Consider the following 23,165-nt stretch of genomic DNA (forward strand, 5'->3'; position numbering starts at 1 on the left):
CTTTATAGTGGAATTTTTTGAAACAAAATTAAAAAGAAAGATCTATTTTTAGTTTATTAAATTGAGTGGATAATCAAAAAAAAAACAAATTTACACAATTTTTGGGAAGATAAGGGGGATAAATTTAAATTATAATAATAAAAATATAAAAAAAAATTAAATTTTTTTAAATTTTTTTTTTTTAAAAATTAAATTTTTTTTCAATTAGAAAGATTCAAGAAATAAATTGTCAATATAAATAACATAATTCAAAAACAATGATGATTCCATTTCAATCTAATGAAAACTATGAGTAAAATTAAAAAATTCAATCAAATACCATTTTATAAAATTAGCAACAATATAAATGAAAATTTTAAAAAACCACTTTTTTCATCAGTTTCAGCAATATCATCATTAAATAATAATAGAGCTCTATCAATCAATTGCAGAAAGTTTACAGTTGGAAAAAATATCACACCAATTTCCACAGTAAAAACTTCATCTAATATAATAGACGAAATCAAAAAAAATGATGTTTCAAATTCAATAAATAGTGAAGATAAAAGTTTGGGGTTTGAAAGAAACATACCATTTAAATGGTTATTAAAAAAAATTTACATCGCATCCACATTAGGTTTTTCAGGTTCCGTTATTGTGGGTCATTCATCATTAGAACTCTTTTTAATAGATGATACATTACCATTTTTATTTGGTTTGGTGGGTGTATTTCTTTCAGTCCAAAATTTCAATAAACAGAAAGTAAAATACGAAACAGTAGATACAATTGTAGATAAAAGTAATAGTAATAGTAATGATAATAGTAGTAGTAGTGTCCAAAGATCTTTTATTAAAATGATAGTTCCTCGTTATACTTTTGAAAATATAGCACCTTTCATTGGTCTTTGTGTATGTAGTGGAGTTGTTATCTCACCACTACTTATACTTTATTCAACAACAACTATAGTCAAGGCACTTGCTCTAGGTGGTGTCGTTAGCGGTACTGCTATATACTCTTTATCAAAAATGAAACAAGATGTTACTATACAGCCCTACAGACCAGCTATATATGGGTCTTTGATGGGATTTGCAGGTGTGGGTGTTCTTTCGTTAATATCTTACCTTTTACATGGACCAGAGTCATTCTATCAAACTATAAAAACCGTTAATCTATATGCTAGTGTTGCAATTTCTACAGGGCTTATTGTCTATGGAACTAAAGATGCCATCAAATTATCTAAACAAAATCTTAAACCCAACTTTCTTAAAGTATCATTGGATTTAATAGTATTATTTGTTATTTTTTATAATGCACTTTTCTATTTTCTATTTTTTTTAATATTTCCTTTATATTTATTATTTAAAATAGAGAATAATGATAATTTATAAATAATAACTGCAGTTATCAAATAATTTTAAATAAATATTTTGTATTTTATGTCTTTGATAAAGTAATAATGGGGTTTTTGTTTGTATTAAGGATCTCTATTCTCTTTATTTGGGACAGCTGGTTTTCCTGTGGTTACCAAACATGTGTTGAGAAATAACTAATATATTTATTATTATTATTTGCTTTTATTTTTTAGTGATTAAACAAGTAAAAGTGTGTATGTGTTAAATAAGAGGGGGGGGTGGTGAACACGTTTTTATTTTTTATTTTTAAATTTTTTAAATTTATTATGTTTTTAAAAATTCGAAAGCAGAAAAATCTCGGGGATAGTAAAAAAAATTTTGTAGTTTGCTAAAAAGTTCTTACAAACACACAACACAAAAATTACTCACACAAATCAGTAATTAAAACACCATCACTTAATTTTAATTTTTATTAAAAAACTAAGTTAGCCCTTAGGAATAGGATTAGGGAAAATCAACACTAATATTTAATAATAAAAATTTAAAAAAAAAAATAATAAAATAATATAAATATAAAAAAAAAATAAATACAATTTAAATATACACAAAAAAAAAAAAAATTATTATCAAAAACATAGTTTTTAATATTATTAAAAACAAATAACTACAAAAAATGTTTTCAGGTAAATATTTTATAATATTTTTTAAATTTTATTATTTTTAAAATATTAAAAAATTTTTTATTATTTTTTATTAATAAACAGGAATTAGAAGATTTTTTTCACAAGACAACAATAACTCAAATGTTAGCTATACTCCAATTAGTCGTAGAAGAAACAGAAATTTCCTTAGTTGCCAGTATAATTATGGACTTTGGTAAACGTTCTAACTGTGGTGGGAAGAAATTAAAACTAGTTTTCTACTTTCCATAAAATCAATTTAAAATAGTTTTCTCGAGTAAATAGTTCCTTTTTTTCAAAAATCTGTACAGTTTGTTAATACTTTTATATTGTAAATAATAAAAAATAAAAATAATTTTTAAAAATAAAATTTTAATTTAAAATAATTAAAACAACAAATTAAAACAAATTAAATTTATTTAAATTTATTGTATTTTAATATATATATTTATTTAAAAACTTATATTGAGTAATAAACAATTTTAATGTATAGATATTTTGTTTTTTTTTTTTTTATTAGGGTGTCCATCCAGGTGAGCAAGGAGGGGATAAAGATAATAGGTATGTGGAGGTATTTGGGGAGGTATTTGGTGAGGATGAAAAGGGGACGGGAGAATTATTTTGAAGTGAAGAGTAGCTAATAGGAGAGGGCATTGGGGAGGTAGTTGGGGAGGTATATGGTGAGGATGAAAAGGATTGGTTTTGTGATAAAGAATCCAGAAATCTTTTCATAAGTAGTTTTTTTTTTGGTTGATTATTTTTTAAATCAATATAGTGTTTATTATTATTATTGGTAATTTGGCAATCGATATTGTCTGTTTTGTAATAGGGTAAAATAATATTTTTATAATTATCGATTGAATAATTACCTTTTTTATTTTCTCTATTAATTTTAAATCTACAACCATCAAAAAGTAGTCTAAAAGTAAGATATCTTATATCGATTTTATTATTATTATTATTTTCGTATATATGGTTTAAACTACAGTATATAAAACTGTTTTTTGGGAATGCATCTAAAATGGTTTCAAATTGTTGTTTTGGATCACCAGATATATAAAGAGTATCGAATTTTTTATAAAAATGATTTTCTAATTGTTTTTTAACTTGATAGTTGAAATGCTCTATAATGTGAAATTGAATTTTATGAATCTCTATATCATTTAAATATGGTTCTACATTGATATCTTCGATTGATTCTATTGAGTATTTTGGATTTTGTTCTTTTAAATATATTGCAAATTTAAAAACCAAATCTTTATATTGAACCTGTCTATATAAATCAAAGTTTTGCCAATCATTTAAATTATCTTTTCCAAAACTTTCATTTGGTAACTTTTTTATTTCGGTGGTCCATCGAATCAAACTATATAGTCCTGGGTATTTAATTAAAAATAAATCTCTCATAAATATAAAATCTTTAAAGCTATGAGTTAAAAATTTTTTATTTTTTGCAAAATCGAATTTACAATTATTATTAATATTGTTATTTATACTATTACTAATACTAATATAGTTGATATTACTATTATTACTATTATTATTATTATTATTATTGTTTATAATATTGATACTGTCATTACTATTTTCATTATTATTTTGAACAAAAGTAATAGTTTTTTTTATAACTTCTAATAGTTCATTTTTCTGAGTATCGTTGAATGAATTTAAATTATTGGATCCAATTTCTTCAAAAAATGTATCCATATTGTATTATTGAATAAATTTAAATATTTGTTATAATTATTATTATTATTTGTTATTGGTAGTAATAATAAACAATTCAAAATAAAACAAACAATTTATTGGTTTTTAATTTTTCTAATCAAAAAATAATCAAAAAAAAAAATAATATAGGGAAAGAAAAAAAAATATTTTCTCATAATTTTAAAAATCAGATTGAATCTTTGTGGGGGTAAATTTGTTTTTATTTTTTTATTTTTTTTTTCTTTTTTTTTTTTTTGAGGAATTTTTTGCGTATTAAAACTTTATTTTTTAAAACAATCAAATGATGACGCCAATCATGCGATCCAAAATAAATCAATAAATAAAAAAATAAAAAATTTAAAAAACAAACCCACATCACAATTTCAATAACATCATTAATTTTAAAAACAATTTTAAAAACAAATGGATATTTCAAAAAAAATCTTCACATAAATAATATTAATAGTTATAATAAAACCAGCACAATAACTTCCAAATAGAAATGATTTTACCCACTTAAAACGTTATTAAAAAAAAAAAATATATCAACAGCAGGTATTACAATAACTAACAATAATAACAAAATCCAAAGATCTTCAATAATTTAATATATAAACCTTTATATTTTTATTTTAAAAATAAAGAATAAAAATTATCTTTTACTTTATTTTTTTTATAAAAAGTTTCTTTTGTTTCCTTGGCAAAATATACTTTTATATTATATAGACATTTTGAAGTTGAGAAAGAGGAAGCTAATAGAGTTTTTGGTTGGATTATGGACTATGTGATTGCTAAAATTTCCATTTATTCAAAGTATTGAGTAGGTGTTGTGATGATAACATATATTTCTTCGAGTTGTTGCATGCCTGAAACCTAAATATATTCTGAATTTTAACTTCACCAGTGATTGACAATGTTTTCCATATTTGAACATGCACTTAATTTTACTAATAAAATTTTGATAAAAACCTGTTGTATTATTTTACATTAAAAATTAATTTCATATAAATATAATTATTTTATATGAATGAACTGTGGGTGTGTGTGTTTAAAAAAATAATGTTTGTAAATTTTTAAAAAAAAAATAAAAATTTATTTATTTTTATTTTTTTTTCATTTTTTTATTTTTTTTTATTTGAAATATTTGAAATTATTTATTTTTCTTTTCTTTTATTTATATTTATGTATTTAATAATCATAGCAATATAATATTTTTTTTTGTTTTGATAGTAATAATTAATAACATATAGAAAAAAAAAAAAAAAAAAAAAAAAAAAAAAAAAAAGCTGGATTTCTTCAAAACCCTCGTCTTCGTTTTTATATAATTTAATTAAATTAAAAAAACCTTATGTTCCAAAGATTAATAATGGTGGCTATAATAATATTAACAATAATTCTAATAAATTTAATTATAAATTTACATTACCAACAAATATTAACGGAATAAATAATAATTTTAATAACCAACAAAACTTTAATCAATACAATGATTCATTAAATAAAAATAATAAAAATAATTTAGTATATAATTATCAAAAATCAACTAAATCTTCTTCAAAAAGTTTTAATAGCCTATTAATAAAAAATAGACAATTTACAAGTAGTAATAAATTAAATAATAAATTTGATAAAATAATTAGAAATGAAGCTATTGGTATTATAGATAGAGAATACGAAAACTATTTAAAAGAAATGGAAAGAAATATTTCACTTAAAATTTTTTTAAAAAATACTTATCTTTCTACATCATTAGGTTTTGGCGGTAGTGTTATGTCTGGTTTAATATTCTCTCGTTTAATAGAAGACTCATCACAAGTAGGTATTGCTCCAGCTTTGGTAGGTTTAGTGGGTGCCCTAGGTTCAATTTGGCTATTCAATGGTCAAAAAGCAAAGTTTGAAACAATCGATGCCGTATTTGAATCAAAAAAAGAAAACATCTATGAAAAGTCCATTATCAAAATTACCGTTCCACAATACCCACCAATGATGATAGCTTCATTCATTGGCCTTTGTTTATCCAATGGACTAATAATGTCACCTGCTCTTGCCATCACACCTTCCGTTGCCATCGCCAAAGCACTACTTATGGGTGGCATCGTAACCGCTGGCTCGTCCTATTTTGCTTTAAGAATGAAACCCGATGCTATGCAGCCCTACCAACCAGTTTTATATGGATCGTTATTTGGTTTAATTGGTTTAGGACTCCTTTCCATTGGCTCTCATCTTATTTTTGGTCCAAATTTTTTCACTCAAACCGTATCATCCATTGACCTATATGGTGGTCTCGCTCTATTCACTGCTCTTAATGCACTAGACACTCAAACTGCAATTAAAGAATTTAAAGAAACCGGAAAACCAGATTTCCTCAGAGTTTCAATGACATTGGTAATGAATGCAATCAATATCTTCGTTAGATTACTTCGTATCCAAAGAGAAAATAACAATTAAATTATAATAACCAAAATTTAAAAAAAAAAAAAAAAAAAAAAAACAGAACTGTTATAATAAATCATTTTATTTTTTTATTTTTTTATTTTTTATTTTTTATTTTTTTATTTTTGTAGGGTTGTGTTTTTTTAATATTTATCAATTTGTTGTTACCATTATTATTTTTATTATTTTTGTATCATTAAACACACACACACACTATCACACAATCACAACATTTACTTTATTTTTTTTTTCTTTTTTTTTTCTTTTTTTTTTTGTTTTTTTAAATAACTTAATTCATTATTATCAAAATTGTATTATTATTGTTTTATTGTACATAAATTTCATTATATTTTTTTTATTAATTTTGTAAATATAAATTTTATTTGTAAATATTTAATTTTTTTTATATTTTTTTTATTGTAAATAAATAATTTTAAAAAATGAATCAACAAGAAGAAAAACAACAAGTTTTAAAAAATAATATCAAATGTTTAAAAAGTGAATTTGATCATTTAAATAAAGAAATTGACACATTAAAGGAAAACATTGATAAAGGAAGTGTATTATTAAGAAGAGAAATTGCTGAATTAAAATTAGAAATGGATAAATTAAGAAAGAGTAGTAATAAACAAATGAAATCCGTTGAAATTCTTGGCCAATCAATTCATTGCCTTCAAGATGAAGATGAAGCTCAACAAAGTCCATGGCAAGAAATTGTTTATTGCTAAAAGACTTTTTTTTGTAAAATAAACACCCAAATTAAAAAATAAAAATAAAAATAAAAATAAAAATTAATTTTTTTTAAAAAATTTTTTTTAATTTTTTTAATTTTAATTTTTTTTTTTTTTTATATTTTTTTATATTTTTTATTTAATTAACAAACAATATACCACACACACACACAAATATACAACATAAAAACAACTATAATTTATATTTATAATATATATATTTAAATTATAATATACATAAATTATTTTTATATATATTAAAAAATATTATTTTAAGTTTTTTTTTTTTTTAATTTTCATTTTTTTTATTTTTTATTTTTTATTTTTATTTTTTATTTTTTATTAAGTGTGTACATATATAGAATCATACTCTCCCTCAAATAATAACTTTAATAAAAATAAAAACAAAAATAAAAATAAAAAAAGTAACAAAATAATAAAAATAAAATAAATAATAATAATGAATCATTTATATAAAAAAATCTTTGGATTTGATATATTAAATCGATGTGGTATTAATGGAATTGATAGTAGTAATTCAGCCGATGTATTTAAGGCATTTATTAAATACCTTGATGAAAACTATCCAATTGGTGGAATGGAGGATATACCAAAAACAAGTTTATTTCCAGAGATGTCAAAACAAGGTATTTATACTTCATCTATGAAACCAATTGAAAATGGTAAATGGATGTACGAACTTACACCATCAAGAACATCAGTTAGATTTGGGTGGGCAATTTGCAGTACTCTTGATAACAGTTTAGGAACATTACTACCAAAAGATTATAAGGTTATAGATTCATCATCAAAGAAATTTTCAATTCCAAGACCTGATGGTATGATATTTGGTTGCTCAATCAATGTGGATGAAAATTCTGTAGTATTTTACTCTAATGGCCATGAAATTCATCGAAATGATCTCCATAAGAAAAATGCAGATGGCCATTATTCAAATAAACTTATTAATGATGGTGGAAAAACTACAACTGATGGTGGTAAAATATTTTATATACCGTATATTGCCATAGAAACCTCTTTAGCTCAACCAAATTTTGGTGGTCGTCCATTCTCTTTTAAAATCAATGATTTCAAACCAATCATCTCTGAAAATTTACAAAAATCAAAAAGAACATCATATTTAATTTCAGTTTTTTTTTCAGTTATACAATCAAAATTAGTATTAGTAAGTATATAGTTATAGTTATAATAATAATAGTATTAAAATTTTATTAATAAAATTTTTAATTTTCTCCCAGGAATCAACATATAATGAAATATTATTATGGTTAACACCAATAATATTTTCAAATTTAACATTATATACAATTCAATCCCTTTTAATGAAAACACTATACAGAAACATTGGTTTAGTTGATGATTTTATTGAGGCATTAAAATCAAATTTAGTTGTAAGCAATAATATTTTTTTATTTTTTTTTTATTAATATTGTTTATTAATTTTTATTTTTATTTTTATTTTTTTTTAATAGCCTGTTTTGTTTATTCAAATAATGAAACAAATATTTTCAATTCTTACTTTAGATTGTAGACCAATTCCAAATCATTCAACTAAACCTTTAAAAATATTTTTAAAATTATTACAAAATGAAATTACTCTTCAATTTTTTATTTCAGAAGAAAATAATATTTTAATTTTAAATTATGTTTTTGCAAGGGAAACTGTTGTTGCAACTGAAGATAATGTTTATTCAAGAGAAAATGTAAGATTTTAAAACATATTTTTTTATATAACTTTTTAAAATTTAATACTAATATTTATATTTAAATAGAGAAAACCAATTGAATTTGATAGAAATAGAGAAAGATACGAAATTCAAAAAAAAATATTTAATTATTGTTTAAAATCAAATTTATCAGATTTAGTAAAGATTTGGTTAGCAAAGATTATTAAAGTAGACCTTAGCCATGAAATAGAAAAAGCAAAAGGTAATTCTGTAGAAAGATTTACTTTTCCATTTCTCTTCAATTTATTCAATCTCTTATCAGAATATTTAGAACCATCATTAATAGACTCTAGACAGGTTGACCGTTTACCATTAGAATTACTTTATAGAGAAAAGTTTGACCAACCAAATAGACAAAGACTTGGTGGTGTTTTAAGTCATCTTTTAAAGAATAAAGAGGCCATTGAATCATTTGAAATCGAATCAATTAAACATAAAGAAGATGTAGATAATATTTTAGATCCAGATTTTATTGTTCTCTTTGAACATTTAATAAATATCTTTGATCTCAGTATTTGCAGACAAATTTCAAAATTAGATTCATTACCACTTCAACTAATCGAAACATTTTTAACTTATTTAGAACCTGTAAGTTATTTATTATAATATTAATAATTAATAGTTTATAAATTTAATATTAACAAATAATTTTTATTATTTTTTATTTTAGGATGTATATCAAGGTTTGTGTACCATTGAAAGATTAAAAATTCGATCCATCAAAAAAGAATTAAATGAAGAGTTAATATCAACAGATTATGTTTGGTTAGTTTTCTCATTTATGGTCAGATATATAAATAGAATTATATTAAATCCAAATTATGAATATATCTATTTCATTTACGATTATTATTTAAACAATTGTATAACAATTTTCAATTATTTTGCGGAAAACAACCTATCCTTATTATTATCAGCATCAAATCTTAAAACCACTGCCACCTTTTTAACAATTCTTTTCAAATTGAACAACCATGTAGTAGATAGAACTACCTCAAATCTTATTTCAACTACAATCATAGAATTACTCTACATTAAAAATATATTGGTTATGATGCACAATTTACCATCTTTCCCAACAATGATAAAGAATTTACTCCTCAAATTGGACGAACCAGATATTGTAATTTTCACTCTTCTTTTTGATTCATCTCTTCCACCATTCTTAAACGAAATTGAAAAAATATTTCAAGAAAATGGTATTTTCCTTTTAAAATTATTAAAATGTTTATACTCGCAAATACCACAATCTAAAAAGAATTCAATTGCTTCTTCTCAAATAAATGTAAGTTTTATAAAAAATAATTAATATAATAATTAAAAAAATAAAATATTAACATTTTTTTATTATTTTAAAATTATAGTTATTATCATATTTAAGTAAAAATATGTCACATTTAATTTTAGAAGATGAAACATTTTTATTTATTACAGGTCAGTTTTATTTATATATCTTTGAAAAGATTAATATGGGAAATGATATTGAAAAAGAGTTTTATACAAATATATTTTATCAATTATTACCATCAATTTATTTCTTTTCAATATATAAACCACAAAATTCAAATTTATCATTTTCAAAATCAATCGACTACAATAACAAAATTGATAATTTAATAAAGCTTTTAGAGAATATAGATGAAAATAATCAAAATTTTATTATTAATTTACAATTACAACAAAAACAAAAGCAACAACAACAGCAACAACAACAACAACAGCAGCAACAACAACAACAGCAACAACAAAGACATGGCCAATCAAATCCAGATCAAAATCAAGATCAACAACGTTATCCTCATCAAGACTCTGATGATCCAGGTTCATTCTCTTTTGACTATAGTGACGTATTTGGTTTAAATATTAGATTAGATAAATCTTATAAAAATATCAACTATAGAAATATAATTATTAGAATCGACCACGAAAAGAAACAAAAGTTAATAGAATTTTTCAAAGCATTACCAAATGAAAATAGTGATCAAAACAATGACAACTTGTGCTCCATCTGTTATGCATATGAAAAAGATACTGAATTCCTTCCATGTAAACATAGATCTTGCCATCATTGTATTACTCTTCACTTACTATCAAATGCTACCTGTTTCTTTTGTAGAGTTAAAATTGACCAATTTAATTTAATTGTAAATAACAACGACAATAACGATGAAGATGAAAATAATGAAGATAAAGAAGAAGGAGATAACAACAATAATAATAATAACAATAACGATGAAGATGAAAATAATGAAGAAAACAGTTACCAAAAGACAATTCATCAACAACTTTCAAAACAATTAAATATTAACAAAAACAATCCAATTAATTAATCAATTTTTTCCTCCTTTTTTTTTTTTTGTAAATTTAGAAAAAAATAAAATAAAGTAGTATAAATATATTATTTTTAAAAAAAACAATTTATTAATTTTTATTGAATTTAGAATGAACTTTTATTTATTTTAATATTTAAATTATTATTTATATTGTTTTTTTCTCTTTGTTCTTTTATATAGTTGATTAAAACTGTATTTATTTTTTTATTTGTATTGATTCTTATATTTTGTAAAGAGGATGTATTGTATTTAAAGAAATTTGATAAATGTACTAACAAACTTTCCAAAGAGTTTGAGTATGCTATTGGGTTTTTTACAAATATATCCCAACAGATTTTTAAGGTTGTAATATTTGGATTAACTTGACAGTGTTTTAAAAAGGCTTCGACTGAATCGAAATCACAATAGAGAGTTGCAATGTTGGGTATTTGAACCAATGGAAGCAGTTTTTCGCAATCATTTTTTTCTTTCAATGTAAACAACTCCAGGCCCAATGTGTTTAATGTCTTGTTACTAATTAAAGATGTTAAAAATTCTGTTGGTTCTGTGTTATTTGGTGATGAACAAATATACCTTTTCCCAATGTCTACATTTTCTTTTAAAATTAGTTTCTTTAAGGTTTTATTGGACGAAATATTGGACCTTCTAGATAATTCTGATACTATTTTGCTTGTATTTTTTTTAATGTCTTGAGGTAAATCATTAAATATAAAGTGATAACCTAATCTTAATGTTAATGATTTTATTGCTGGTGACTTTGATCCTATTGCAAGTTGAGCAAATTTATAAGGTGTATTATAATAAATGAATTTAATTATTTTTACATTTTTGCTACATTTTATTAATATATTATTGATTTTATATAAATGATTATCTACATTGATATTATTATTATTATTATTATGTGAATACCTATGTTGAAGACTGGTGCTATTTGATGATATATCAATTCTTTGATGGTCTGTATACCTTGATAAAAACTCAAATGAAAAGTTGTATCTAAAATAATTTTCAGAGTTATCTTCTACATTTGATAATGTTGATTCTTCTTTGTTTGAAAAGGGTGGTTTTTTGATATCCCAATATAAATATAACTTGTTAAATTTAAAAAAACCATTACAATCTGGGTTCTTTATTAATGTATCTACAGTAGTATGTTGAATAATAACACTTTTAAGTTGCTCTCCAAATACCTCTATTAATTTGTTTTTATTATATTGATAATCATCATCCTTTAAATATATTCTAATACATTCAGATTCTCTATATTGTAACAAGCTATTACCATAACCATTTTCATTACTTTTAGATTTATTTATTAAACAAATTAAAATTTTAAAATCGTATATTAGCAATTGTCTATGTGTTATTAAATTTTGAATTATTTGAAATGATTGCTTTGATATTAAACTGAGCTCCAATATATTATTAAAGTTACAATTATATGCTAAAAATAATAATATTTCGTTATATATTAATGGTGTTAAATTATTTTCTTTTTCGGTATTATGATGATTTTTTATGTGACCATTATTCATGTTATGTTGATTTTATAAATTATAAAACAAAAATAAAAATTAAAAAGATTTTTTTTAAAAAATAATATTTTTTTTTTGAAAAATTATTGAATAAAATTTATTAAATAAAGATAAAAGTAAAGAATAATTTTTAGTTCAAACCTTATAAAAAATTTTATTTATTAATTTAGTATTAATAACGATTAGAAAAAAATAAAGTTTAAAATAAAAAAAAAATATAATTGTAAAAACTATGGATAAAATATATTAGTGATGGCTATTTTAATGGTAGAATGAATATTGTTGTGGAGCAGCTTGTTGATAGTATGGAGAGGTTTGGGCTGGAACTGGGGTAGAGTTAAAGAATTGAAGTTTTGAGTCGATATGTTGAAGTTTTGTTAATAAGATTACTCTTTTCTTTTGTAATGATTGGTATTTATATTGATATTTTCTTTGTTTATAATCATCATTTGAGCCATTGGTGGCTGGAGCAGTGAAGTTATGACGACGACCATATTTAGCATTCTTTGCACATTTGTTTTCACATTTTTTTTCACATTTCTTTTCGACTTTTGATGTTTTTGTATCATATTTCATTGATTTCTTAATCTCTTTTAGTTTGGATCTTTCTTGTTTTATTGATTGTTTGAAATTCTTTAAATATGTTTTTCTTTCTTTCTTATCTTTTGGTAAATTATCATAAAATTCTTTGATAACATTTCTAGTGGTTTCATTGTTTGTTAAAACGAGGACAGTATTAGTAGTGGTATTTGATGAATCATCTGTGATTTTTGATTCGTTGTTAGAGCTACTGATTTTAATATCATCAACTTTAAGTGTTAATTGATTAATGTTATTTAATTCTTCAACTTGTTGTTCTTGTGATTGTTCGTTTATTTTGTCAAACATCTTGCTTTTTTTTTTTTCTATTTCTTTTTAAAATATAATTTAGAATTATTATTAACTAATTGTATATGTATTTTGTATAAAATTTTTGTAAATAAAAAATACAAAAATTTTTGGTTTATATTTTAAAGATTTTTTGATTTAAAAAAATAAAAAATTAATTTTTTATTAAACTTAAAAAATTAAAAAAATAATTTTTGAAAATTTGGAAATTAATTATTCAAAGAAAAAAGACAAAGTAAAGTTTCTTTTTTTTTTATCAAAAAAATATTATAACAGATATTTTAGATGGCTATAACTATTTATTAAAAGTATAAAAATAAAAATAAAAAAATAAAAATAAAAATAAAAATAAAAATAAAAATAAAAATAAAAATAAAAATAAAAATAAAAATAAAAAAAAAATAAAATTTTTTTTTTAATTTTTATCTTTTTTAAAAAGAAATATTAAATAAACTTGGTATTTAATTGTTTTTGAATAAATTTGTTCCAGATGATCCAAAAAACGATAAACAATAACGATTATTTTAAAATAAAACATTAATATGATATAAATATTTTTTTAAAATAAAAAATACATATCAACCCTAAATTTCATTCAAAAAAAAAATCTATAATTTTATAATTTTAAAAATCTACAAATATTATTGAAATAAAAAAAAGAAAAATTTTTTTTATTAAATTATAATTAAAAAAACACTGTTTAGGGGAAATATAATTTAAATTATGATAAAATGATTGATACTAAAAGATTCATTTAGAAACAATCGGTTTATTTTTTTAATGTTATTTTAATAAAGGATAACTTTTTTTGGTCTATTTTGTTCAACTTTAAAGTATTTTTCATTATCCATTGAATAATAAATATATAGGGTTCTTCCATCGAGCTGGTGGAAATGAGCAGATAGAATATCAAATTGGCCAATTGTTTCCATCAATCCTAAACTTTTTGGTTTATTTATCATAAATCTAATTGGTTTGGCGTTAGTTGGGAAAGAACACCATTTATAGTCGAATTTGACATTAGCATCACCTTTTGCATCAATACCTTTAGATTCTCCTGCCCATAAATCTTTTTTATTATTATTAATAATTTCATTTTAATTAAAAAACATAATTTTATTTTATACCTACCAACATTACCATCACCAGTATTTTGAATTTCTATTTGTCTATTCCATGCTTTTTTTTGAACCACTATAGAGAAAATAAAAAAATTAATTTAAATAAAAAATAAAAAATATAAATTAATTTAAAACTTACCAAAACAAACTATAAAACCCCCTTTTTTTTCTTTTTCATTTACTAAATAAAATGATACATCATTCATTGATTGAACATCATTATTTTGTGGTTGTGTAAATATTTTAGATTTATTTATAAATAATTCCATTTCCATTTTATTTTATTTGTATTTATTACAGTAGTTACTATTATATGTGTGATTAATTTTTTTTAAAAAAGCTTTATAAACAAATTAAAAAATAAAATTGAGAAAAAAAAAAATATTTCTTGTGTCGATTTTTAGCAGTAAATGGTTCCTTTTTTTATCTTAATGCTGTCTTTATATTTTATTTAAAAAAAAAAAAAAGAAATCCTTTCAAACCTATTTCAATCATAACCAAGTGTTGTGTGCACAATGTGGGGAGGTGAAGTGGTAAATGGTTATGAGTGGGGAAAAAAATTTAAAATTTTTAAATTTAAAAATAGTTGACAGAGTGATTGACATGCGTTAAGTGGTGTGAATGGGGAAAAGTCGAAAAGTCTATAAAAAATTCTTAAATTTTAAAAAAAAAAAAAAAAAAAATATCATCGCCTTCACCATTCACAAATCAAACTTTAAAAGAATTTAAATTATAAATAATATCAAAAAAAAATTTTAACAATTTTTTTTTTTTATTAAAAATTGGTATATAATATATTTTATTCAAAGATATAATATATGTTATTATTAGTTGGTTATATATTTGAATAAAATTTACTTAAAAAAAAAAATAAAAAAATAAAAAAAACCATTGGAATATCCTTGCAAATATTAATTGTAAGTTTTTTCATTTTATTTTAATTAATTTTTGAAAGTTTTTGATTTAACACCACATGTGGTACCTGTACAATTTTTTTTAAATAATAAATTTTTTTTGAATAATAAATTTTTTTTAAATAATTTTTTTATTACTTTTAATTCAATGAATTTTTTTAAAATAAATTTAGATTTTTGACTTGACATTTTGAGTTTAAATAAATAATAAATAAAAAACCAACCAAATTATTATTTTTAATTTTTTTTTTAAAAACCAATTTGTTTATTTCTGTCAAAATTTAAACCAAAAAAAAAAAAAAAAAAAAAAAAAAAAAAAAAAAAAAAAAGGTTTTTTATTTTTTTATTTTAAAAAATTTTTTTCCATTTTTATTATTTTAGTTTTTAATAAAAATAACGATATAGTTATATTAATTTATTTGAAAAAACTCTAATTTCTTAAACAACTTTTTGTCTTATAATATTTTCAAATAAAGCTAGATTTTTTTTTTAAATAAAGATATCACAAAAAAAAAAAAAGGTAATTAAAATGAAAAAAAAATGAAAAAAAAGAAAATTTTAAATAAAAAAAATAGAAAAAAATATTAATCATTTTATTAAATTAAATTTATTTATTTACTTTTATTTAGATGGGGAAAAAACTATAAATTCTAGAATATTTAGTAAAAGATTTCATTCATTCAAATTAAATGTTTATTAAAAACAATAATAATAATAGCAATAATAAAAATAGTGTTATAAAATTAAATTTATGTAATAATAAAATAATAAAATAAAATGAAGGTACTTTATCTATTAGTTATTCTATATCTAACTTGTATTTCCCAAGTATCTCTTGCTGCCAATGACTACTGTGAAGCTTTAAAATACTCTTTATTATTTTACAAAGCCCAAAGAGCTGGTAGACTCCCCGATACAGATATTCCCTGGAGAGGTAATAGTGTACTAGGTGATACTTATAACAACCAAGTAGATAGCAATGGTGACGGTATTTTATCAAAAGGTTATTTTGATGCTGGTGATGGTGTAAAAGTAAGTATAAATTTAATTTTTAAAAAAGAAAATAAAATAAAGATAGAAAAACTAATAATATATTTTTTTAAAATAGTTTGGTTTTCCAATGGCCTATACCATGACAATGTTAAGTTGGGTTTATATTCAATATGAATCCAACATTGCCAATTGTGGTTTAGATACACTCTATAAAGATGTATTAAAGTGGGGTTCAGATTATACAATGGCTGCGCATGTCGCCGATGATGTTTTTGTTGGCCAAGTTGCAGATGCCAATATAGATCATTCTTATTGGATTCCACCCGAAAATATTACTGGTACTTATACTCGTACAGTTTATACAATTGATTCTAGCAATCCAGGTACTGATCTTGCTATGGAGGCTGCTGCATCCCTTACTGCTACTTCGATAGCCCTCAAATCAACTGATAGTTCTTATGCCAGTGAATGCCTAAACCATGCCAAAACACTCTATGACTTTGCAATGAACAGTGATAAGAAACTTTATTCCGATTCAATTACTGCTGCTGCTGGATTTTATACCTCTGGTGGTTATAATGATGAAATTGCTTGGGCTTCTGCTTGGTTATATAAAGCCACTGGTGATGAAATTTATCATACCAATGCCGCCACCTACTATGCAAACAACGATGTTCAATATGCTAATCAATTGAGCTGGGATCAAAAGGGCGTTGCTACCGGCATGTTGCTTTATCAACTCGATGGTGACTCTACTTATAAAACAAATGTCGAAAGTGCACTAAAATATTGGGAAAAAGGTGGTGGTATTACCTATACTCCAAATGGCTTAGCTTATTTAAGTGAATGGGGTCCATGTAGATACACCATGAATATGGCCTTAATTGCGTCAATGTATGGAGGTGACTATTTAAGCTTTGCAGAATCTCAACTAAACTATGTCATGGGTAACAATGCAAACTCATATTCATTTGTTGTTGGTTGGGGTACAAACTATCCAAAGAATCCACATCATAGAGCCGCTCATCACTCAACTACCAATGATATCAATAATCCAACCGTAAACAAATATGTTATTTATGGTAGTTTGGTAGGTGGTCCAGCTTCTGACGATAGTTATAAAGATGATAGAACTGACTATACTCAAAGTGAAGTTGCTTTAGACTACAATGTTGGTCTTGTTGGTACACTGGCTGCTTTTTCCTCTGATAGCTCTCCAGCCTCTACTACCAATCCATTTGGTGGAAGTATTGATACTAGCTCAACAACTAGCGCACCAACATCAAATAGTGACTCTACAACTTCTGCCAGTTCAGAAAAAGCAACAGAAACACCAACTACTACTCCAAGCACTGATGCTAGTTCAGAATCAGTTACAGAAACACCAACCGCTACTAGTTCAAGTAGTGATACTTCAACCGCTACTGGCTCAAGCAGCGATATCCCAATCACTTCATCTCCCAGTATCGAATCTTTGTCTTCTAGTTCAGAAACACCTACCAGCCCAAACAATAATCCATCAACCATTGATTCAGGCTCAAACTCTAATTCAAAAGCACCAAGTACAGATTCAGATTCTAGCACAAAAATTATCAACACAGATTCAAATTCAGAAGCTCCAACTATTGACTCAAACTCAAGCTCCAATTCCTCCAATACCAATAATAGCACCTCAAGCTCTGGTTCAGGTGCATCAAACTCTACAACAGCTTCAAATGAACCCGATTCAACTGAAAATAGCTCTAACCTCACCTCCAACTCTGATGCATCTGGTAGTAATGCTTTAAATCCTACAACTAATAGCAGTTCTAACTCTACAAACACCCATTCTGAATCTAGTATCGAGCCTGCAAATACAAATACTAAAAACGAAACAGAAAGGGAAGGTAGTGATTCAAGCTCGATTAAAGCCTCTCTTTTTCCCCTTTCATTATTTATAATTTATATTTTATTATAATTTAATAAAATATTTATTTTAAATAACTAAAAAAAAAAATAAAAAATTGAAAATAAAAAAAAAAAAAAGAATTTTAAAGATAAATAAGTTTTTATTTTTTTTTTACTTTGTTAAGTTTTGGTCGAATCCATAAATTTACAATTTAATAATATTTTCTTTTTTTAAAAAAATTTTAACAATTAAAGTATGGTCTTGAAAAACAATTTGAAGCAACTATTTTTGATGATTTAGTGGTACAAATTGTGTTTAAAGTGGTTTCATTATTGTTATTATTATTTAAAGAAACAATATTTGATGATAATTTGTTGTTTTTGTTTAATGAAATTATTGATTCTATAAAAAAAAAAAAATTAATATTTATTTTAATGGAATGGGGTTATTATTTTTAATTTAAAAAATACATACTAAATAACATTTTTATATATTTTATATTTAATTTATAGTTTTTAAATTATTAAATAATTGTTTTTGATGGTTAAAAAAAAAATTTAGTTTCTATTTATATTTTTCTTTTTTTTTTTTTTTAATTTTATTAAAAAAATTTTAATAACTAAACACCATCTAAAAGATTAAACAAATTTAATTTTTATTTTTAAAAAGACATTATTTTTTTAGATATTTAAAAAACCACTCTTTTTGATATAAATGTATAATTTTTTGAGAATGATGTTTTTAAATTTTGTAATTTGTATATGTTGTGATACATTACTTACTGTTTTTTATTCTATAATTAATGATTTCAACAATGATACAGATGATTTTTGATATTATACTATTTGCCATGTAAATAAAAATGGTAAAAGAGTATTATAATTTTAAAAATTTCTTAATGTTATCATAAATTTTTTTAAATTAACAAGGAAAAATATGATTGTATTATTATTTTACATATTTTTTTTTTTTATTTAAAGAATAATAATTTGATGGTGTATGAAAATAATAAAATAATAAAAAATAAAAAAAAAATAAAAAAAAAATAAAAAAAAAAAAAAAAAAATAAACGAAACTGTAAATATACTAATTGTTAAAGTATTTAATAAATTACATAATCATGTCATTGAAACTAAACTATTTATAAATTAAACGTTTTGATTCCTATTAAATATAAAATGTTTTTTATTAATTTTAAAAAGGAAAGAATAAAATAAACAATTTTGTACGAAACTAAAATTATTTTAATCTTCTTCCTCATTACATCATTTATCTTATTTTGATTGGGAAAATAAAAATAATAGTAATAAAATGACAGTGGGTGCAATAAAAAATAATAAAACAAGTTGGGCAAGGTAATGTCAATTCGTGTGTGATTCTGAAAACCTGGGTTTTTTTTTTTTTTTTTTTTTTTTTTTTTTTTTTTAAAAGTGAAGATAATAAAAAGCAATGCTTTTAATTAATCAGTAAAATTTTATTTAATGTTTTTTATAAAGTATTTAAAGAAAATATTCTAAACTGTTGATATTTGGTAAAGATTTGATGCTGATGAAGTATGCTCTTGCTATTTTTCTTTTGAATTTTCTATATTCTTCATTGATGTTGCTAATTGTTTGTGGTTGTTTAGCGTGTCTTTCCTTGATGTTTTTTAAACCTTTTAAGTATTCTAAAGTAGCTAGTTTAGTCCATTTTGAGGTTAGATTCTTATAATCGAGTTCTTTTATTGTATTTTCTTGATCGTCATATAATTCTTTACATAACCAAATCCAAACATGATGAAATACCAGGGCTATGGCATTTCTATAAGCGAAACATCTAGTTAAGTCGAAATCTATTGCTTTATAGTTCCATTGGAAGTGTGATTTGTGGAATCTGGTGTTGTTGTAATCCATATTTATTTCTCCATCGGATTTGCGACCTTCTGGGATTTTGTATGAAACCTGGGAGAGGAAACTTGGGGGTCAAGATGAGCGTTTGGCTCCCCCAATTCTTCCCAGAGATTTTTTATTCGAAAAAAAAAAAAATGATGGTTCTACTGAGACTCGAACTCAGATTACGGGATTCAAAGTCCCGGGTGCTAACCAATTACACTATAAAACCGCTTATGAAAATTTTTTTCTAACTCATATCCATGGCCCGAAATCCACGTTTTTAGCTAAAATTCCAATTCTTTCTTTTTCAGAATCAACACATTTTAAGTCACAAATCAAACATGGGGCTTTTTTCTATTCTTCGTAACAATAGATTTTAAATTGGTCTATTTTCAAATGATTCATAAACCGCCAACACCCACACCAATATAATCAATCAAAATATTTCATAAAAAAAAATCAAACTATTTATATATTAAATATAAATAAATTTATTAGAAATAAATTTTGACGGTATTACTAGAGTCCTCAAAGGTAGATAATATGTAATAGATTTTTGAAAAATTAGGTAATGAGGCACTAGTAGTATTTGATTGTGGATTATTTAAAATGTATGAATACTTTTGTGGCTGTTGTTTTAAAAAATTATTAATTGGTAAATTTTGTTTAATATGATTGGTCAAAGCTAGACTCTAAAATCAATACAGTTATTTTTATAAGTTCATTTCTGACTCGAGGGAATAATAAAAATATCCTTATAGATACCAATAACGCAATCATTTTAAGCGCATTAATATGTTCAAAACCAAAATATTTTATTTTTATACATAAAAAAAAACAAAAAAACATTAAAATAATTTTTTTAGTTTGTATTTTATATTTTTTAAAAGGATAAAATCGACAGTTAAAAAATATTTATAAATATATGTTTTGTTTTATTAAAAAAATTGTTTTGGTTGTTGTTATATAATACATGAAATAAATAATTTAGAAACATTTTCTGTGGACAATTGATGGACCTGATTCGTCATATTCTTCTTTTGAAATCCACATTTGTTGGAAAGTTGAAAGTGAGGCTAAAATTGAACCACCAATCCAGACAGAGTATTTACGTTCTGGTGGAGCAATGATTTTAATTTTCATGGTTGATGGGGCTAAAGCAGTTAATTCTTTGTTCATACGATCAGCAATACCTGGGAACATAGTTGTACCACCTGATAAGACGACATTACCGTATAAATCTTTACGAATATCAACATCACATTTCATGATTGAGTTGTAAGTGGTTTCGTGGATACCAGCTGATTCCATACCTAAGAATGATGGTTGGAATAAGGCTTCTGGGCAACGGAAACGTTCGTTACCGATGGTGATGACTTGACCATCTGGTAATTCGTATGATTTTTCTAAAGCGGATGATGAGGCAGCAGTTTGCATTTCAGCTTCGAAGTCTAAAGCGACGTAGGCTAATTTTTCTTTGATATCTCTGACGATTTCTCTTTCAGCAGTGGTGGTGAATGAGTAACCACGTTCAGTTAAGATTTTCATCATATAATCGGTTAAATCACGACCAGCTAAATCTAAACGTAAGATGGCGTGTGGTAAGGCATAACCTTCATAGATTGGAACAGTGTGGGAAACACCATCACCTGAATCCATAACAATACCGGTGGTACGACCTGAGGCATATAATGATAAGACGGCTTGAATGGCAACGTACATGGCTGGGGTGTTGAAGGTTTCGAACATAATTTGAGTCATTTTTTCTCTGTTAGCTTTTGGATTTAATGGGGCTTCAGTTAATAAAACTGGGTGTTCTTCTGGGGCAACACGTAATTCATTGTAGAAAGTATGATGCCAGATTTTTTCCATATCATCCCAGTTGGTAACAATACCGTGTTCAATTGGGTATTTGAGGGTTAAGATACCTCTCTTTGATTGGGCTTCATCACCAACATATGAATCTTTTTGACCCATACCGACCATAACACCAGTGTGTCTTGGACGACCAACAATTGATGGGAAAACAGCTCTTGGGGCATCATCACCAGCGAAACCGGCTTTGCACATACCTGAACCGTTATCAATAACTATAATATTTTAAATTAATTAATATTAATAATTTATTTAATTTTTTAAAATTTTTAAATTATCTCAGTTTTTTTTTTTTGATTTTTTTAAAAAAAAAAAAAATAAAGAAAAATAAAAAAAAGAAATAATGAAAATATTTACCTAAAGCTTGAACATCTTCTCCTTCCATTTTATTTATATTTATATATGTATTTATTTATTTAATTTGAAATAATAAAAAAAAAATTTTGAATTTATATGAAAAATTTAAATAAAAAATAAAAAATAAAAAATAAAAAATAAAAAAAATTAAAATTTAAAAAACCCATTCGCACCCATCCCAAACCAAATGATCTTTTTTTATTCATATTTTCAAACAAAATGATAATAATTTGTTTTTTATAAAAAAAATTTTATGCCAATAAAATAATAATAATTTTACTCTTATATTCTGGTTAAATTATAAATTTTTATTAGATTTAATTACAATTATTTTATCTACAAAAAAAAAAAAAAGAAAAATACTTATAATTTTTTATTAAATTTTAAAGAAATAACCAAAATATAGTCGTTAAAAAATTTTTTTAAAACAAATAATCAAAATATATTATTATTGTTTAATTCAAATTAATTACTTGGAATGTATATAAAAATAGATTTGAAAAATGATTACCTGTGTGTTTATTTATTTTTTTTAACACCACACCCCACAAGAACTGGGTAAGCCAAAAAAAAAAAAATTATTTTAATAATAATATCCATAAAACCCAATTTTTATTTATTTTATTTTATTTTTTTTTTTTTTGATTTTTTTGATTTTTTTTTTTTTATAAATTCAGTTTTCATTTTTTATTTTCATTAATTACTTTAAATTTAAATAAATATATACAAATACAAATAAAATGGAAGGAGAAGATG

General features: G+C 23.3%; 10 protein-coding genes across 10 annotated transcripts; 5 read left to right on the plus strand and 5 right to left on the minus strand.

Annotated features, from left to right (window-relative positions):
• Nucleotides 1-288: 288 nt before the first annotated feature.
• On the plus strand, nucleotides 289-1,372 carry DICPUDRAFT_82882 (uncharacterized protein; the record flags this gene model as incomplete). The annotated part of the gene is made up of 2 exons (XM_003292212.1): nucleotides 289-1,266; nucleotides 1,349-1,372. The coding sequence occupies 2 exons, from the start codon at nucleotides 289-291 to the stop codon at nucleotides 1,370-1,372; spliced, it is 1,002 nt and encodes a 333-aa protein (XP_003292260.1).
• Nucleotides 1,373-2,528: 1,156 nt separating this feature from the next.
• Nucleotides 2,529-3,719, minus strand: DICPUDRAFT_82883 (uncharacterized protein; the record flags this gene model as incomplete). The annotated part of the gene is made up of 1 exon (XM_003292222.1): nucleotides 2,529-3,719. One exon carries the CDS (start codon nucleotides 3,717-3,719, stop codon nucleotides 2,529-2,531), a length of 1,191 nt encoding a protein of 396 aa, XP_003292270.1.
• Nucleotides 3,720-5,277: 1,558 nt separating this feature from the next.
• On the plus strand, nucleotides 5,278-6,186 carry DICPUDRAFT_92831 (uncharacterized protein). Its single transcript, XM_003292213.1, has one exon. It carries the CDS (start codon nucleotides 5,412-5,414, stop codon nucleotides 6,165-6,167), a length of 756 nt encoding a protein of 251 aa, XP_003292261.1. The 5' UTR covers nucleotides 5,278-5,411; the 3' UTR covers nucleotides 6,168-6,186.
• Nucleotides 6,187-6,592: 406 nt separating this feature from the next.
• DICPUDRAFT_40262 (uncharacterized protein) lies at nucleotides 6,593-6,880 on the plus strand (the record flags this gene model as incomplete). The annotated part of the gene is made up of 1 exon (XM_003292214.1): nucleotides 6,593-6,880. The coding sequence occupies one exon, from the start codon at nucleotides 6,593-6,595 to the stop codon at nucleotides 6,878-6,880; it is 288 nt and encodes a 95-aa protein (XP_003292262.1).
• Nucleotides 6,881-7,343: 463 nt separating this feature from the next.
• DICPUDRAFT_95562 (uncharacterized protein) lies at nucleotides 7,344-11,037 on the plus strand (the record flags this gene model as incomplete). Its single annotated transcript, XM_003292215.1, has 6 exons — nucleotides 7,344-8,069; nucleotides 8,143-8,295; nucleotides 8,377-8,607; nucleotides 8,677-9,219; nucleotides 9,302-9,916; nucleotides 9,996-11,037. 6 exons carry the CDS (start codon nucleotides 7,344-7,346, stop codon nucleotides 10,959-10,961), a joined length of 3,234 nt encoding a protein of 1,077 aa, XP_003292263.1. The 3' UTR covers nucleotides 10,962-11,037.
• A 31-nt stretch (nucleotides 11,038-11,068) lies between these two features.
• DICPUDRAFT_156971 (uncharacterized protein) lies at nucleotides 11,069-12,502 on the minus strand (the record flags this gene model as incomplete). Its single annotated transcript, XM_003292223.1, has 1 exon — nucleotides 11,069-12,502. One exon carries the CDS (start codon nucleotides 12,500-12,502, stop codon nucleotides 11,069-11,071), a length of 1,434 nt encoding a protein of 477 aa, XP_003292271.1.
• A 261-nt stretch (nucleotides 12,503-12,763) lies between these two features.
• Nucleotides 12,764-13,390, minus strand: DICPUDRAFT_156972 (uncharacterized protein; the record flags this gene model as incomplete). The annotated part of the gene is made up of 1 exon (XM_003292224.1): nucleotides 12,764-13,390. One exon carries the CDS (start codon nucleotides 13,388-13,390, stop codon nucleotides 12,764-12,766), a length of 627 nt encoding a protein of 208 aa, XP_003292272.1.
• Nucleotides 13,391-14,178: 788 nt separating this feature from the next.
• Nucleotides 14,179-14,780, minus strand: DICPUDRAFT_40278 (uncharacterized protein; the record flags this gene model as incomplete). Its single annotated transcript, XM_003292225.1, has 3 exons — nucleotides 14,179-14,459; nucleotides 14,522-14,584; nucleotides 14,651-14,780. The coding sequence occupies 3 exons, from the start codon at nucleotides 14,778-14,780 to the stop codon at nucleotides 14,179-14,181; spliced, it is 474 nt and encodes a 157-aa protein (XP_003292273.1).
• Nucleotides 14,781-16,202: 1,422 nt separating this feature from the next.
• DICPUDRAFT_40261 (uncharacterized protein) lies at nucleotides 16,203-17,820 on the plus strand (the record flags this gene model as incomplete). Its single annotated transcript, XM_003292216.1, has 2 exons — nucleotides 16,203-16,457; nucleotides 16,534-17,820. Coding segments are annotated over 2 exons (1,542 nt in total), but the record flags the coding sequence as incomplete, so codon positions are not given.
• Nucleotides 17,821-21,041: 3,221 nt separating this feature from the next.
• DICPUDRAFT_92832 (uncharacterized protein) lies at nucleotides 21,042-22,454 on the minus strand. The gene is given in 4 exon segments (XM_003292226.1): nucleotides 21,042-21,120; nucleotides 21,133-21,146; nucleotides 21,159-22,267; nucleotides 22,410-22,454. 2 exon segments carry the CDS (start codon nucleotides 22,435-22,437, stop codon nucleotides 21,165-21,167), a joined length of 1,131 nt encoding a protein of 376 aa, XP_003292274.1. The 5' UTR covers nucleotides 22,438-22,454; the 3' UTR covers nucleotides 21,042-21,120; nucleotides 21,133-21,146; nucleotides 21,159-21,164.
• Between the last annotated feature and the right edge of the window lie 711 nt (nucleotides 22,455-23,165).

Source organism: Dictyostelium purpureum, assembly GCF_000190715.1.
Source record: "Dictyostelium purpureum unplaced genomic scaffold DICPUscaffold_330, whole genome shotgun sequence".
In the NCBI taxonomy this organism is placed as follows: Eukaryota; Evosea; class Eumycetozoa; order Dictyosteliales; family Dictyosteliaceae; genus Dictyostelium; species Dictyostelium purpureum.

Excerpts from the sequence above, each read along its gene's own strand:
- DICPUDRAFT_92831 (XM_003292213.1), top strand. The coding sequence starts at position 5,412 with ATGGAAAGAAATATTTCACTTAAAATTTTTTTAAAAAATACTTATCTT.
- DICPUDRAFT_92832 (XM_003292226.1), bottom strand. The coding sequence starts at position 22,437 with ATGGAAGGAGAAGATGTTCAAGCTTTAG. Across the intron at positions 22,268-22,409 it reads AGAAGATGTTCAAGCTTTAG|TTATTGATAACGGTTCAGGT; the intron begins GTAAATATTTTC and ends AAAATATTATAG.